Raw genomic sequence first — 15165 nt, forward strand, 5'->3', positions numbered from 1 at the left:
ATGAAAATATCACAGTATATTTCACCTAATATAGGCATGATGTGAGCTTAGGCATGATGTAGCCACAGTATATTTTACCTTATTTATATAAGCATGATGTGCCTACAGACATGCACACAGTATATTTCAACTTATTGGCGTACTGTAACTAAATACATACAGTATTCCTTAAAACAAATTTAACTGTTACAGAGTTTGTTATTGTGAACACAGTACTGTAGCATAAGGTGGTGTAATAATTGGCATGGTTCTGCCACTCCAACAAGGACATGATGGTTCTGCCTTTCTAAAGGTAGAGTTCTAGTAGAACATGGTCATGTCCCTTTTTCAAAACATTACCTCTTCATTTTCACTTGATTCTCAGTATTGTATCTAGAATGTCTCCACCATCACTTCATATATATCGCCTAGTATCATAGACCATAACCTAAATGATACAGACACCACATGTGATACACATAAAATGCTGTATTAAGGAATATTCCTATGATACTGGGTAAATACTGTCGTATATGGAGATACAGCACAGAGAATCAGGTATCAATTTACCAACAGCGACAAACCTTCGAAAACATTAGACCTACAGAAAAAGTACTGTAACAGCTCCTTGTCAATTACTTAAAAATAATATTATATATATTGTCCCAAATATTTGTACATTTTTGCTATTAAATACATGGTTGGTTATTCTTAATCCAACAACCTTTTTAAAAGGCACAATAACATTATTTTCAAAATACAATCTTTAGAGAAAAGCCTCATAGAAAATAAAATTCAATTCTTCAGTCAGAATAATTTACACTTCTCTAAAAACTTACAAAACATCAAAATAATTTGAAAATTTAATACAGTGATGAGAGTATACTGATGTTGAGATTTGAGATCAAAGCTGTGACATAGGCCTCCTACAAATACAACAACCTCTTTTTCAAAAAATGAGAATTTAGGGTTAAATTAATATTTAGGAGTTAGGTGCTATGGTTGTGGCTGTTCCTGTCTGCAGACACGATACAGCAAGCAACAAAATCTTTTTTAGGTTTAACGAAAAGAGGGGGTTCTTTTCTTAAAATGACATAATTCTTTTTGCCATCAATTATCTACACTCATGTTTTGTATATCAAAAACTAAAATTTACATCACAAAAATTAAAAATTAAATTGAGTATAAAAAGCTACTTATTAAAAATGATTTCTAAAATCATAAGGAAAATAATCGTACAATATGTATACTGTATGTAATACAGAAAATGATTAAATTGAATTGCAGTATAAAAGGGTTTTAAATCCAGTATTGAAATTCATTACTCAAAGCTAATACTGTTGTTAAAATCATAATTCTCAACTGGGTCATAGTAAAAACATTATATTTATGACATGAAATTTCTTTTAATTTATAACATACAATAATTTCAAGTTATGTATTTTAAATTTATAACTTTTTAAAATCTGTTATTTTTGCCAATCAGTACTTTTGGAAGTCTTTGTCTTTAAAACTTTAATTATAAATTAACAATACATATAGAATATCGTACATTCTGTAAAAAACCTCTATTAGGGAACCACATTTACAATTAACAGTCAACCAAAGTGGTTCGAACATAATTATTAAGCTTGGTTCCCACTAGAGACGCAACGCAAGAATGTAGCGCAACGTAAGTGAGTTGACCAATCACGGGTCATGAATTATTCGAACTCTTGCTTGTCATTGGTTGTTTACGTCCATGCATTACGTCCTAGTGGGAACCAAGCTTTAGGTGCAATACACACCTTTAATCATAAAATCTACGAAAATATCCTTTCTCTTGGTTGTCTCATAAGAATTAAAAATCATTTTCGTCTTAATCGTCATTTTTACTTAACCATAACAATAATTAAGGTGTTTTTCTACTCAATAATAGTGAGGTTAAATACTTGATATTAACAATATTTAACAATTTAAATATAGACTTTACAACCACACACCAATCACTTTGGTATTACCAGTGGAAGAATGATAATCAAAATATTTCTCATTCAAATTTATGAAATGAATATTTTAATTATACAATGCAACAAAATTTAGGATCACCTGTCCTTGTCGTTTATTTAAAATTTAAAAAAAATACAAACAAATTTATAACTGGAAAAATCATTTTTGGTTTTTTTTCTTCATCTTGTATTTTAAAAACTAATATTTTAATGAAAATGTTAAACTCAATTCAACGATATGAGAAATATAAATGTCTAAAATTTAACTTTCTCCATACAAGTATGGCTATGATGTCAAACGTCATAACTGTGTCAAAAATCAAAATGTATGCATGCATTTTAATCTAAAGCCATCTTAAAGATGTATTGTCCCTTTGACTAATTCCAAAAAAATAAAAAAAAAATATTTCAAAAAAAAGTGGGTCATTTTGAAGTATCATAATAGTTATTAACTTTCAACAAAAATTAATCCAAAAAAAATCATTTAACTAAAATACAGACGTTTTTTTGTTCAAAAAATAACTTTTCGATCAAAACATATCTCATAATGCAACGCGATTGTTTGGCTACTCTGTATGCATAATCATAAAACTTCCTTGCGATCTGTGTGAAAACACCTTCTCTCTCCTCCTCTTCTAATTCTCTAATTAGCATAATGCATACTCGTGGTTTGAAATCTTTGTTTACTTTCACTTTTCGATTTTCCAGACGAAATGTAATCAAATTAATTCACCTGCTAATTACGTAAACTTTTGTTTTTGGCTCGAATTTTCGACTTAAAGTGAATAACTTTAATATAACTTTGATATGGCCTATTTAAATTTAGAATATTTTGACCTTCATTTTTTGTGTTTCAAGGGAAAATACATCTTTAATTAAAATGTTCCTCTACTTTCATCTAGTTTTTGACAAGGTACTCATAAACAATTCACTTAGAATTATGTTCTGACATTCCTAGAAAAGTAATTAGTATAACTTCAATAAACTTAAGTTCTGTCTACACTGTCAAACTTTATGTGACAAAAAATGTGCCCATATATGGACATACCATATTTTGGAATATCACCACCATATTTGGGCACATTTTGTTGTCACATAAAGTTTGATAGTGTAGGCAGAACTTAAGATGGTCGACTAAGCCGGCATTGACCCTTTGTGATACATATGATCATACCGTGTAGCGCCAGCTATAACCTCGTCCCTACGAACTCGACCCTGACAGCCATTTACTGACTTAGGTTTAAACCTTGTCTTTAATTCATTTGACTTCTTACTATCTTTACTTAAAGGTGAAACAATTTCTATGCATGTACCATTTGACTCGGACGTTTTGCTTAACTGCGTAGTAGATCGCTTTGTAATACTTTTTTTCTTAAATGACAACTTCTTGGGTTTCGCAACATTTGATTTGACATTGACAGGTGATGTTTTCGATGGGGGCGTTGTTGTCTTTTTGCGATTTGGACTAAGCTTCAATCTATTACCTGCTAGTGATAGTTTTTCCATACTTGTTTGAACAGCTTTACGTTGATTTTTATTTGTTGATATCCTCGTAGATTTACTAAAAGAATTATTGTCAATATTTGATAATATACTGTTATTGTTATTTATATTGGCATCTGCCTCTGTTGATTCTTTAGATTCCTTAGTCTCCGACACAGTTTCTGATTCCTTAGCCTCCGACACAGTTTCTGATTCCTTAGCCTCTGATGCATTTTGGGATTTATTAGCCTCCGACTTAGTCTCTAATGCAGAAGTTAAATCGTTAGCCTCTGTTTGTTCACTTGTTTCTTGTGGACTTGCAGGCTGCTCAGAGCCATCACAACTGTTAATTTTTCCATCTTCTCCAATATCCGATTCTTTATCCTCTTTGTTGTCTGCACCATCAGAATTTTCTGACTCGTCGACAATAACAGTTTCCTCATCTTCCTGAACGGTGATTTCACGTTTTTGAGGATTGAGAAACACGACAATGCATGTGATATTATCGGTGGAACCACGTTCTTTCGCAACAGATACAAGCTTGTGAGAAACAGTGGAAAATTCACTGTCTGTGTTTATACAATTTTGGACAACATCGCACACATCTTGTAAAGACACGGTATCAAAGAGGCCATCACATGCAAGGATAAAACAATCTTCATCACCTTCTAGTTTAATTGAGGCAATATCTGGAATACCACTAACGTATGGACGATGATCCGCATCACCTACAATAAAATATCAAAAGAATTCTTTGTCATATGCATATGTACATTTGTGACAATTAAATCAAAATAATTTACAATAAAAATAGATTTGTAATTGTATTAAACTACTGTGGAGTAGCTTTGCATCAGGGAGTTGAGTAGTAGTAGTAGTGGTCTAGAGGTATGAACACCAGGCTAGTGATCTGGAGGTCGTGGGTTCGAATCCCACCCAGAATTACTTGCAAATTTTTTCGCAAGTATTCTCAAATGTACTTAGTACAAATTATGTTAGAGTAGGGCAAAACATCTGACCAAAAATAGATCTCATATGAATGTAATTGAAGGTGCTACAAAAGGGGACAAAGAAAAAAGAAGAAAAACAAAGAATAATTGTTGTTTTCTAAAAACATAATTATATATATATATACATATTTCTACATAATATTTATTTTAAGATATTGATAAAAGCAGTCAAATCACAAGCATTAGACAGTGGAACTAATCTGGCTATCTCGGTGATTCATCTTGTTGTCTAAATGCCACCTACCTATAGCTCTTGATACCGCTAGACTACCGTTAACGCGCCATGCTCCAAACCACACAACGCACCCACCCAACTCTTCTATCCGTTTCTTCTCATCCTATAACAAAAATTAACAATTTTAAGATTAAATAATTAATTAAAAATAATTATTAAATATTTTTTTTTTAATATACCATTTTAATGTCACATAATGTTATTTACTTTGGCCAAAATTGTATCGAGAAAAAAAAATATTTACCTGAAAAAAAACCAGTCAAATTGGCTGCCAGCCAATGGGTTTTTGGTTGAATTTAAACATTTATTTTGTCATTTTATAAGTGATTAACTTTATTAAAACTACAAAATAACCTATTCAAAGTCTGATTTAATTAATCACAAATATAAACTGTTTTTTTGTTGTTATTCTCAAAAGTTATGTCTGCCCTCAATTTGTTTTTATTCTGCTCTTTTTTTCTAGTATTCTTAAAATAGAATGTATCAATTTGTGATTAGATCTTTAGATGAATCACAAGAAAAAAGGAAGTTCACAGATGACTACTGATAAAGAAAGACCTATGACTCATCTTGACACATCAAGGTATTCCCCAAACCCAATGAAAATACACAGAAATATCAAAATGTCATTCATAAAAATAACCAGAATACAGTAACTCCTTGTTCACAAAAAAAAAAGAAAAGAATAACAAAATATTTAAAAATAAAACTAAACACTGAAATATCAAAATGTCATTCATAAAAATAACCAGAATACAGTAACTCCTTGTTCCAAAAAAAAAAAAAAAGAGAACAAAAACAAAATATTTAAAAATGAAACTAAACACTCAAAAATCAAAAAGTCATTCATAAAAATAACCAGAATATAGTACTTCCTTCTTTAAAAAAAAACACCCACAATATTTTAAAATATATCTACTGTAGTATAATAGAGGGGGTACAGCATTCAAATTGGTTTTTTTTAAAGAACTAATAGTTGCCAGAAAAGGAGCCAACAACAATGACTAAAAAATGTGATGTGTCCTAACCCTAACCAAAATATTACCTCTCTATCTGGTTTGTGAGGATCCATAACTGTAATAGCTTTTCCTTGTTTCATAACAAGGCCTTGAGAGTCACCTATCCAACCTACATGTAGCATGTTTTCATCATGGATCATGGCTATACCAGTCGTTCCACTTCGTAGGCCCTGAAAACAAACATCTTTAACTTTAGTCAATCAAGTGATGGCAAGTACACAATTTAATTGATAACAAATTAATTTCATCTGGTATGATACAGCAAAGCAATCTAACAAGAGGATGCTGAGCTTTGGAGATCAAAGGGTTTATCTGTGGCTGCGACACAATCAGTACAACGGCTCTTGACACAGAGAATATGTACATAGTTACAGTACTGCTGGTATTTGTTGCAGCCAGACATAAGATCAAAGGACTGTTACATGTTCCTATCTTGGCAAGGCGAGCTCAGTGTCCTGTTGTTACAGTAGATTGCCTTGGATACAGCAACAGAGAGAGATACATAAGAAACTGTTCTTTGCATGTCGAACTTGTGTTAAGAGACAACCAAGATTTGTAATTAAGAATTTGTGCAATACTCTAGATTAGATTGAAAAGATTAAAATTGTACTTTTATGGTGAAACTTTTTTGGATCCAGGGTGCCTCCTTAAAAAAGTTTCTAATGTATTGCGATATTTTCTTTTCATCATGATGTCATGTGCCAAGGATAATGCATGAAATATCCCCCTCCTCTGGGGTTGGTTGCCGACCGGTACTCCTGCCATGCTGGTCAGAACCCTGGTTATACTAACCTCTCGTCTGGCTTTGTCTACAAACTTGTCATCTGTTACTGTAAAGCCAGCTCTCAGTGCCCCCGCCTTATTTGATGCGTATTCTGGGTGGCTGACGATGTGACAATGAAGATGAGTGGCAGCATAATGAGATGCGTCAATTCCTCCATGGCCATCGTATACAGCGTAGAAGCCCACTGGTGACGCACTCTTGTTTTGCTTTAGAAAGAAAGATTTACATGTTTAATCAAACATTTTGAACAAATTATGTATAGCCTAAAATTAACAAAGACATTTATTTAGGGGGACACCTTTGATACCCAACAAAGTGTCCCCTTAATAGTGGTGCCTCATGAACAGGGTTGGCTATAGTAGTAAAACATATAAACCCCTGTTCGTTTCACAGAAAAGAATTCCTTGGAGTGTCCTAAAGAAATAAAAATTCAGTAGTACAATAAATTTCAGTGGTTTTTTTTTTTTATTTTGGCCAGATAAGGTTGTCCAATTCATGGCACAAGGAAGTTAGGCATTTAGGAAATATGTCAGTTCCAGATGTGGGACTGAAGGTAAGTTTACGCCGCAAGCGCCTTCCTGGACAAGACCACAAGACAAATACAGTAATTATGGGAATTATACAGGATGTGATTAAAACATTAATAATTAAATGTTTTAAACAATAAACAATAACAGTAATTCTTAAAAAAGGAAATATAAAAATATAGAATTGATGATTGCTAAGTTGGTGATAGTGATATGGTTAAAATGGTTCCACAATTGTACCTCAAAATGATGACTATATGCCAATTTACAGGATATGGCTAAAATGGTTGCAAAATTCTACCTCAAAATGATGACACAATAAGCTAATTTACAGGATATGGCTAAAATGGTTGCAAAATTCTCAAAATAATGACAATCATGCTAATTAGGATATGGCTAAAATGGTTCCATAATTTTACCTCAAAATAATGACAATGGGCAAGATGATTATTACAGAATATGGTTTAAATGGTTTCATAATTCTCCCTCAAAATATTAATTAATGACAATAATTTAGATAGAACAAATAGTATTAAGCCAGGAAAATTGATAAATTAAATCATAGGATATAGCTAAAATGGTTTCACAATTTTACCTCAAAATATTAATGGCAATAATTTAGATAGAAAAAATAGCATTAAGCCAGGAAAATTTATTAAATTCAATCATAATGTCAATTACAGGATGGCTAAAAATTGTTCCACAATTCTACCTCAAAATAATGACAATGGTTTAGATGTTCATTATAAGGTATGGCTAAAATGGTTACACAATTCTACCTAAAACTAAAGCCAATATTTTAGATAGAAAAACTAGTACTAGTAGTATTATAAGCTAGGAAAATTGATAAATTGCACATAAATATGCTAAACACATACGCTAGACTTTAGTAATCCAAAATGAAGTTTGTAATATAAATGATGATTTTTTAGATAAAAAAGGACCTGGGATTCCAGGGTAGCTAGATATTTCATGCAAAAACTATAGAAACTGTCTTGGAAAGGTTCAGCTAGTTAATCCTATGCTCATTACATGTCAGAAAAAGCTAATAAATGATTCAATTTCCTGGTACTAAAACTGCTACAATATACAACTAATGACCTGGCCAAAATCATGAAATAGAACTTTGTGTTAGAGCACGCTTTGGGATGTAATCTTCAAGAACTCTTAAATCAAAAAATTATGATTAAATAATCTTTAGTATCTCTTGCTTGCAAACATGTATATATGATGATGACCTAGTAAATGCATACAGGGATTTGTGTATTTGGAATGCAGCTTTTGGGAAAGTTTAAAGCATGCTTATAAAAACAAGGTTTTCATTAAATAGCAAAAAGTCAATTTTTATCCTAAATAATTTAAAATGCAATGTAGCATGTATTATACAATATACAGTACCTAATTTCAAAATCATAATACAAATATCATCTAATTTCAAAACTAAAATCAATGATACTGTACTGTTAATATTTTCATATTTTACTAAATGCAGCCAGTAGTACAAGAACCTCTCCTTTGGGAAATCCTATTCAGGGAACACATATTACAGTAAAGAGAATACATTAATTATGAATGAGGGGAAATGTATGCTTTAACACTACTGCTAACCCATGTATCCAGGGAACACCACTAATAAAGCTCTGTCTACACTATTAAACTAGTTTGACAAAAAAAGTGTGATGTGGCTAAGAATGGTAGTGATACAGTACAGTACACCAAAATATTGTAGTGATATGACATTGATCATATATATATGGGCACGTGACATTTTTTTGTCACATAAAATTTAATAGTGTAGACAGAGCTTTAAGGGGAACTTTGTTGGGTCTCAAAGGTGTCCCCTTAATAAAGGTTCTTACTTCTACTGTATCTTTTAAAAATAGTACAATAATAACACAGAAATCAAAACCTATACATGAAACTATTATATAAACATTAATTAATGGTTTTTATTGGTTATCCTCGTTTGTATTGGTTCAGTTTAGTTTGAATGGAATGTTATGGGGAAATTTCTGTTTCTCAATATCATTTTGCCGTGTTTGTAAAATTAGGCTAATATATTATTAATTACAAATTAGTGTGTTATTTCAAATGCTCTATCAAAATCAATTCAAATCAATCAGTCACATTCTTTTTTCAATATTTCCTTTTTCCAAAATATTAAAACGAATCTATACTACAATATATAAAGATATCATTTTTCACTACTACAGTGTATAGTAGCACACTTTAACAGACATTGGCAAAGGTCAGAGTTCATTTTCTCATTTCAATTATCTAAATATAGAACAAATAGAATTCTGCTGACAAGTAGGCACAGAAGACAACCTTCATTAACACATCACTGACAATGACATTCTATCAAATCAATATTATCAAACATAATTCAAGGTCTTAATAAATTAAGTTATAAAATCTCTCATTATTCCGGATTACAAATTATATGATTTTAACTTGCAGTTAAGAAAAGATAAAGTAATCATGTATAGAGAGGCAACTCATTAATTTACCATTGGTTTATTTATACTGATTTTATGTATACTGTACATGTAAGTTTATGCATTACTTTGCTAAAAAAAAATCAGCTAACTAATGTCTTAATGCATTTTAACTTACTGTACTAAAAAATAAAATGTTGCAGTGTGAGTTTTACAGGTAAATGCATTTATTTTTCTCAAAAATAAAATATCTTTTAGTTTTACAATTTGGGGAATTTCAGTATTTACTTATGTGTGTATCAGACAATATTTGCAATTTCTGATTTTTTTTAAATTACCAATTTATGCCCTACAGTAGAACAAAATTTAGCAAGAATTGTTTTGGTTTATAAGTAAAGATTGTACTCATCAAAAATACAATAATCCTTACAGGTAAGTAACCCACCAAAGTGTCCCCTAATCAGGGGTGTCCCATCATACAAAACATATATTGCATGTCCATCATTAATTTTACTTGGGGTGTCTCCTGAAATAAAGTTACCCAAATGGAAGTGCTCTAATGTCAAAGGTAGTTTACCTTTTTGCCCAGCTTGTTGAGATCTGGTATAGTGACATGTTTATCTTCCATCTTACGGCGTGTATTCTTAATGGCGTGTGTTGATACCTTAGGGGTAGGGGTGTAGTCTGCTGGGGGATTATCCTTCCATTCTTCACATATCTCATGCACTTTGTTAAACACAACCTTTGCAACCTTGTCTGCACAGATTACTAAAGAAAACAAAAACACAGTTTTCTTTCAAATATATTTTTCATCTTACACTACAAACAAACTGTGTATACTGGCTTTGTCCAACATAACGGTAAGCTACCAAAACCATATAGTGAAACAGTTTCTTTAAAATTCAATTTGGCTTGTCATAATAAAAAATAATGTATACATCAGTACGGTATTATCTTTATAAATTCAATGAATACATAAATATTAAAATAGCCACTGGTCACAGATGATTTTATGCGCATATTGTTCATTGTACATACTATGTATTACCGTATAGTTAAAGTCTATTAAATGTTCAAGTATATCGGACCCTCCCTAATTTAGGCTAAATGTGGACACAAGATTGGATAACTCCATCGTTACAATAATTATGCATTCTAAGTGTAACCCTACCCACTAATTTGTTCATGCTGTATATCTCGCTCTTCGAGGAGAATATGGCATTTGTCGGTTTATCCAGGTAAGCTAGGCATGAAATAAACTAATTATTTGTTAATTGTGTTTAAATAAATAAGATTCCTACAAAGGCTGGTCTCCTCAAAATCTTGTCTCTCCTCGAAGTAAGATGTCATATCCACCTTCAGGACTGCATCAACTGTTTCTCTTGCAATTGCCAGAGCCAGCATCCCAGGTGCATTACTGCAAAAAAGTCATATAACACCAATCAGTATACAGTATAAAAATAATTCTGCATAAATGTATAGTTTAAAAAATATAACTAGACTAGAAAGAAGGGCACTCAGAGATTGCAAACCTCCGACTAGGCATATGAAATTAAATGATGTGTTCCCATACGGCTATGAACCTTTAAAATCTTATGAAAATCGGGCAATAACTTTTTGAGTAATCCTGCTAACTATAGAAACAAACGATCGACCACATACTGTAACCTCTCGCCATTCTGGCTGAGGTAACAACTTTATTATAGTAACTAGTGAATCTGGAATTAAGACTACAGTAGGTGTACCAGTAGAGAACAAAAGAAACAAGAGCAGCCACGCGTCACTTAACAAAATTAAGTATCAGTTACTAGAAGAGATATTGTAATTTCTAGCCAAGGCTTTATTCTGAGACTTGGGCAGGATTTGAACCAAGTATCAATGGATTGAAAGCAAGCATCAAACCCACCCACCAGCTCCACCACATACCATGTGTACCCATGAAAGATTTAAATTATTTTCTGGTGTACCTAAATTATCAGGAGCCATCTCAAAACAAAGAAAGACTTTTTAAATAAAATAAAGCTATGCCAATAACATAACACTGTAACAGTTGCACTGCACATTCTATACATACTGTAGCCTGTACAATCTAAATGTCATTCACAATAGAATGGTGATATCCAATAGCCATGTAGGGACAAACATCTTAAACTGTAGAATTACAATATTGAGCAAGTGCACAATGGGTATTAATAACAACAAAAGGTTTGGTCAATATCCAACAATGGTTTCCAGTCTAAACATTATTCACTCTCAGAATGCACGCTGTGTTATAGCAGTTCAACACACTTTGAATAAAGACATGGTTTCTTAAAAAGACTCTTAAGCTCTGTCTACACTATCACATTTTATGTGTAAAAAAATGTGATTATTATGTCATATCACTACCATATTTTGGCATATTGCTAACATATTTGGGCACATCAAACTCTTTTGTCACATACACTTTGATAGTTTAGACAGAGCTTTAAAATAACTGATTATTCCCTAAAATAAAACATGGTCACAAATTTGCAAGTATTGCTACCTAATTAAAATATTAAATCAGCTATCCTGTAAAAATGTAGATATTACAGGTGCCTAGATTTTTACAGCAGGGCCGTATCTAGGGAATAGCATTAGGTGTGCACGGTCCATCTTTTGACAAGACTACAGTACAATTAATATTAAATGTTACATCTTGATGTAGTTCTCTTTTACGGAATTCTAGATTCGTCCCTGGGCAGTGTACAGTATGCATACAAAATATTAAGTTAAATTCTGCACTTTATGGATATGTATATTGTCATTCATCCAGGTAGTACATACAGTCTGTAGTGTAAACCAGGCCTTGTCTTTTGAAAATCATAGGTGTGCTACAAATTGCACTCCTCAATACATTCAGGGGTGCTGTAGGTGTGCTGTTTATATTTTCGTGTGTAGAAGTTTACCAAATTTAGGCGTGTTTTAAATCGCACTCCTCAAGGGCAGTTTAGGAGTGTGTTAGGTGAGTGATCGCACTCACTCGCCTTAAAAGACAAGGCCTGGTAAACTCTGCATATTATACAATTTTTAAACTCTGCTTGAAATCCAGGATCCTCAACTAAGTAAGAGAAATCTATACTTCAATCTGCATGGCATGTTTAATTGTAATGTTGTACATACTACTACTGTATACAGTACCTACTCTAGTATATAATTTTAGGAAAAACATGGATAAATCACTATGTCTACTGTTAAATTTCTATTATAGTGAATTAGCAAGCTAATAACAGCATTAGTATCTGGATCACCAAGCGTTACTATCATCTATAAATTCACCATAGAAAATACTTGTTCATATCTTGTTTTGATAGCAATGATGATTAACTGATTAGCGTACCATAGACAGCAATAACATCATTGTCATTTTATAGTAAAATATAGTATGTTGTTTACAATTTATTGACTACTGTGTATGTTCACCTTGGTGTGCGATTAAGATAATGGTCAGAATAGTCTATTTTCATCACCTAATGTATCAAGTGACTATATAAACCATTAATCATTTAGTACAGTAGGTTTACTAAAATCATGGAGGCATTCTAAATAATTCTGCTATGCTATTGTACCTATAAAATACACTAAAGATAAAATATTCTCTGTTTAAACCTCCTGCTACTACAGTATTACTGTAGCCCTTACTATAATTATCAGTCAGTAGTAAATAAATGTATTAGCATTCTTTGGTCGTCTGGCGTGCTTTCTAAAAAGATATTTGGACAAATTGGTTCAACAAAAATTAATTTAAATATTGAGATACTGTAGATAGACATATTTTGCTTGCTATAACTACAGTATCTCTTGGATCAATGTCCAATCATACATGACAAAATTAAGTTTTCTATTCCTGAATAATACTGATACTGTACCTACTGTATATATTTTAGCTTAAATACTGAACATTGTATTTACTGTATATTAAGTCTCTTTTGCTTAAAAACAAGTTGGATTACGATACTGTATTGTTCAGACAAAATTAATTTGCTATTGGCAAAATTTAGCATTTTTGCTTATTGTATGATTTTTCATTCAAGGTCCATTTTAAGGTGTGCTACTAGCTAACAGTACAGAAGATTATTATAGCTCTGCCTTACTTAAGTATTAGAAGGTTTCTCGTCTTTTTATTTTTATACCATTGTGTATGTTCACACGTTGCACACAGCTGCGCCCACCCACTCACAATTGATGAGGTTCCGCAAACATTTTAATGTCATTTTAAGGTCCTGGATCCAGAACAAATAAAGACTTTTTTATGTTTATTGACACACATGTCTAACTGTGTGGTACAGTATTGTATGTACAGTCCCATCATTAATTTAATGGTCTAAACTTATACTTTAAATGTACACCCTGTGGCTAAGGGATAGTATAATATAACTCAACACAACAGCCTTCTTCCAAATATAAAGTAATATTCTTTAAAGCTCTGTCTACACTATCAAACTTTATGTGACAAAAAATGTGATATGCCCATATATGATGGCACACTACTACAGTATATTTGGGCATATCACTACCATATTTGGGCACACCACACTTTTTTTGTCAAACTATTTTGATAGTGTATACAGAGCTTAACAAATATTTATTCAATATAATACTAACTGACATACAAGAGTCCTGTACAGCTATCTACAGACTTACTAAGCAGTTTGCAGTGCTACGGGACAGTAATCAAACTGTGTTAATTTCTTTTGTCAGGTTACTAACTACATTACGACACTGTTATACAGCATACAATGTAGATTACATGCTCTGACAGTCTTATTCAACACATTTATAGAATACTGTTAGCTAAATGCAATCTATGGGAGGTAACAGACACATTCAGTTTTGGTTCAAAAGTATGGACAAAATTATGATTCATTTTTTTAAAATTATTATTAGAAGGAAATAATTTGAGATAAAATTGGTAACTGTGTCTCAAAGTAATGGAGAGCTTGTCCACAATGGTCAATGTTGTATAATAATATAATGTACAGTATCTCCACAAATATGATCTACAGTAAATTAACTGACGTACAATTAACACCACAAATGAATAAAATAAATTTACAAACTATTATCTTGTGATTAAACTATAAAATTTGGACAAATTTTATGCAGGTAGTGTATACTTTACATTGGATCGATATTAATATTTTATCTCTCCCACTAAAAAGTTGTATGACACGCAATGACTAAAAGGTGTTTCCTTACTTTTCATACTGTTTAGTCAGTTGTATACTAACTGTACTATACTACTGTAAGTAATAAAAGCTGTACTTTTGTCGTGGGAGCAATACACTCAGTAGTGACAAGATTTGAATCATCTCTGACTCAGCATTCAATAGTCAATAACACAAGTTACAATACTGTATGTCATAAATTATGGCATATCTTATACAATGCTGGTATATTTATTTTTATAAGGTTTAGTTTGTGCATTTTTTCAGTGGAATCTAGCCCTGTACATCTAAACCTAGGCTGGCCTAGATATACTGTACTTCATGCTTTCCAATATCTTCAAACTGTAATTTAGAACCAAAATAAATTATTAGGATTTTGTTACAGTAAGTTTGCTTACTTAAATGCTTGATTTCACACAGGCGAACAGAAATTGGGTTACGTTCTAATTGTCTCACTCTCAGTTATTAGGTCTGATCGTCTTATTTCCTTAGGCAAGGTATACTGTATACATCA

At 31.9% G+C, this 15165-nt stretch overlaps 1 protein-coding gene across 3 annotated transcripts in view; it reads right to left on the reverse strand.

The window, feature by feature from the left end:
• LOC144834604 (protein phosphatase 1F-like) overlaps positions 1–15165 on the reverse strand; it is a 66133-nt gene that overhangs the window by 50184 nt on the left and 784 nt on the right. The window contains exons 2-7 of one of the 3 annotated variants that reach the window (XR_013610987.1): positions 10764–10879; positions 10040–10230; positions 6506–6703; positions 5740–5883; positions 4704–4797; positions 3012–4177 (exon numbers count right to left, since the gene is read on the reverse strand). Coding sequence is in view for 2 of the 3 variants with exons in the window: in XM_078689475.1 (XP_078545601.1) it covers positions 3102–4177; positions 4704–4797; positions 5740–5883; positions 6506–6703; positions 10040–10230; positions 10764–10866 (1806 nt within the window). In the remaining variant the exon portion in view is untranslated. Of the gene's footprint in view, positions 1–2556; positions 4178–4703; positions 4798–5739; positions 5884–6505; positions 6704–10039; positions 10231–10763; positions 10880–15165 lie in introns of those variants that run through there. The other 2 variants (XM_078689475.1, XM_078689476.1) reach the window with 2 other exon arrangements.

Source organism: Antedon bifida, chromosome 2 (genome assembly GCF_963402885.1).
Source record: "Antedon bifida chromosome 2, ecAntBifi1.1, whole genome shotgun sequence".
NCBI lineage: Eukaryota > Metazoa > Echinodermata > Crinoidea > Comatulida > Antedonidae > Antedon > Antedon bifida.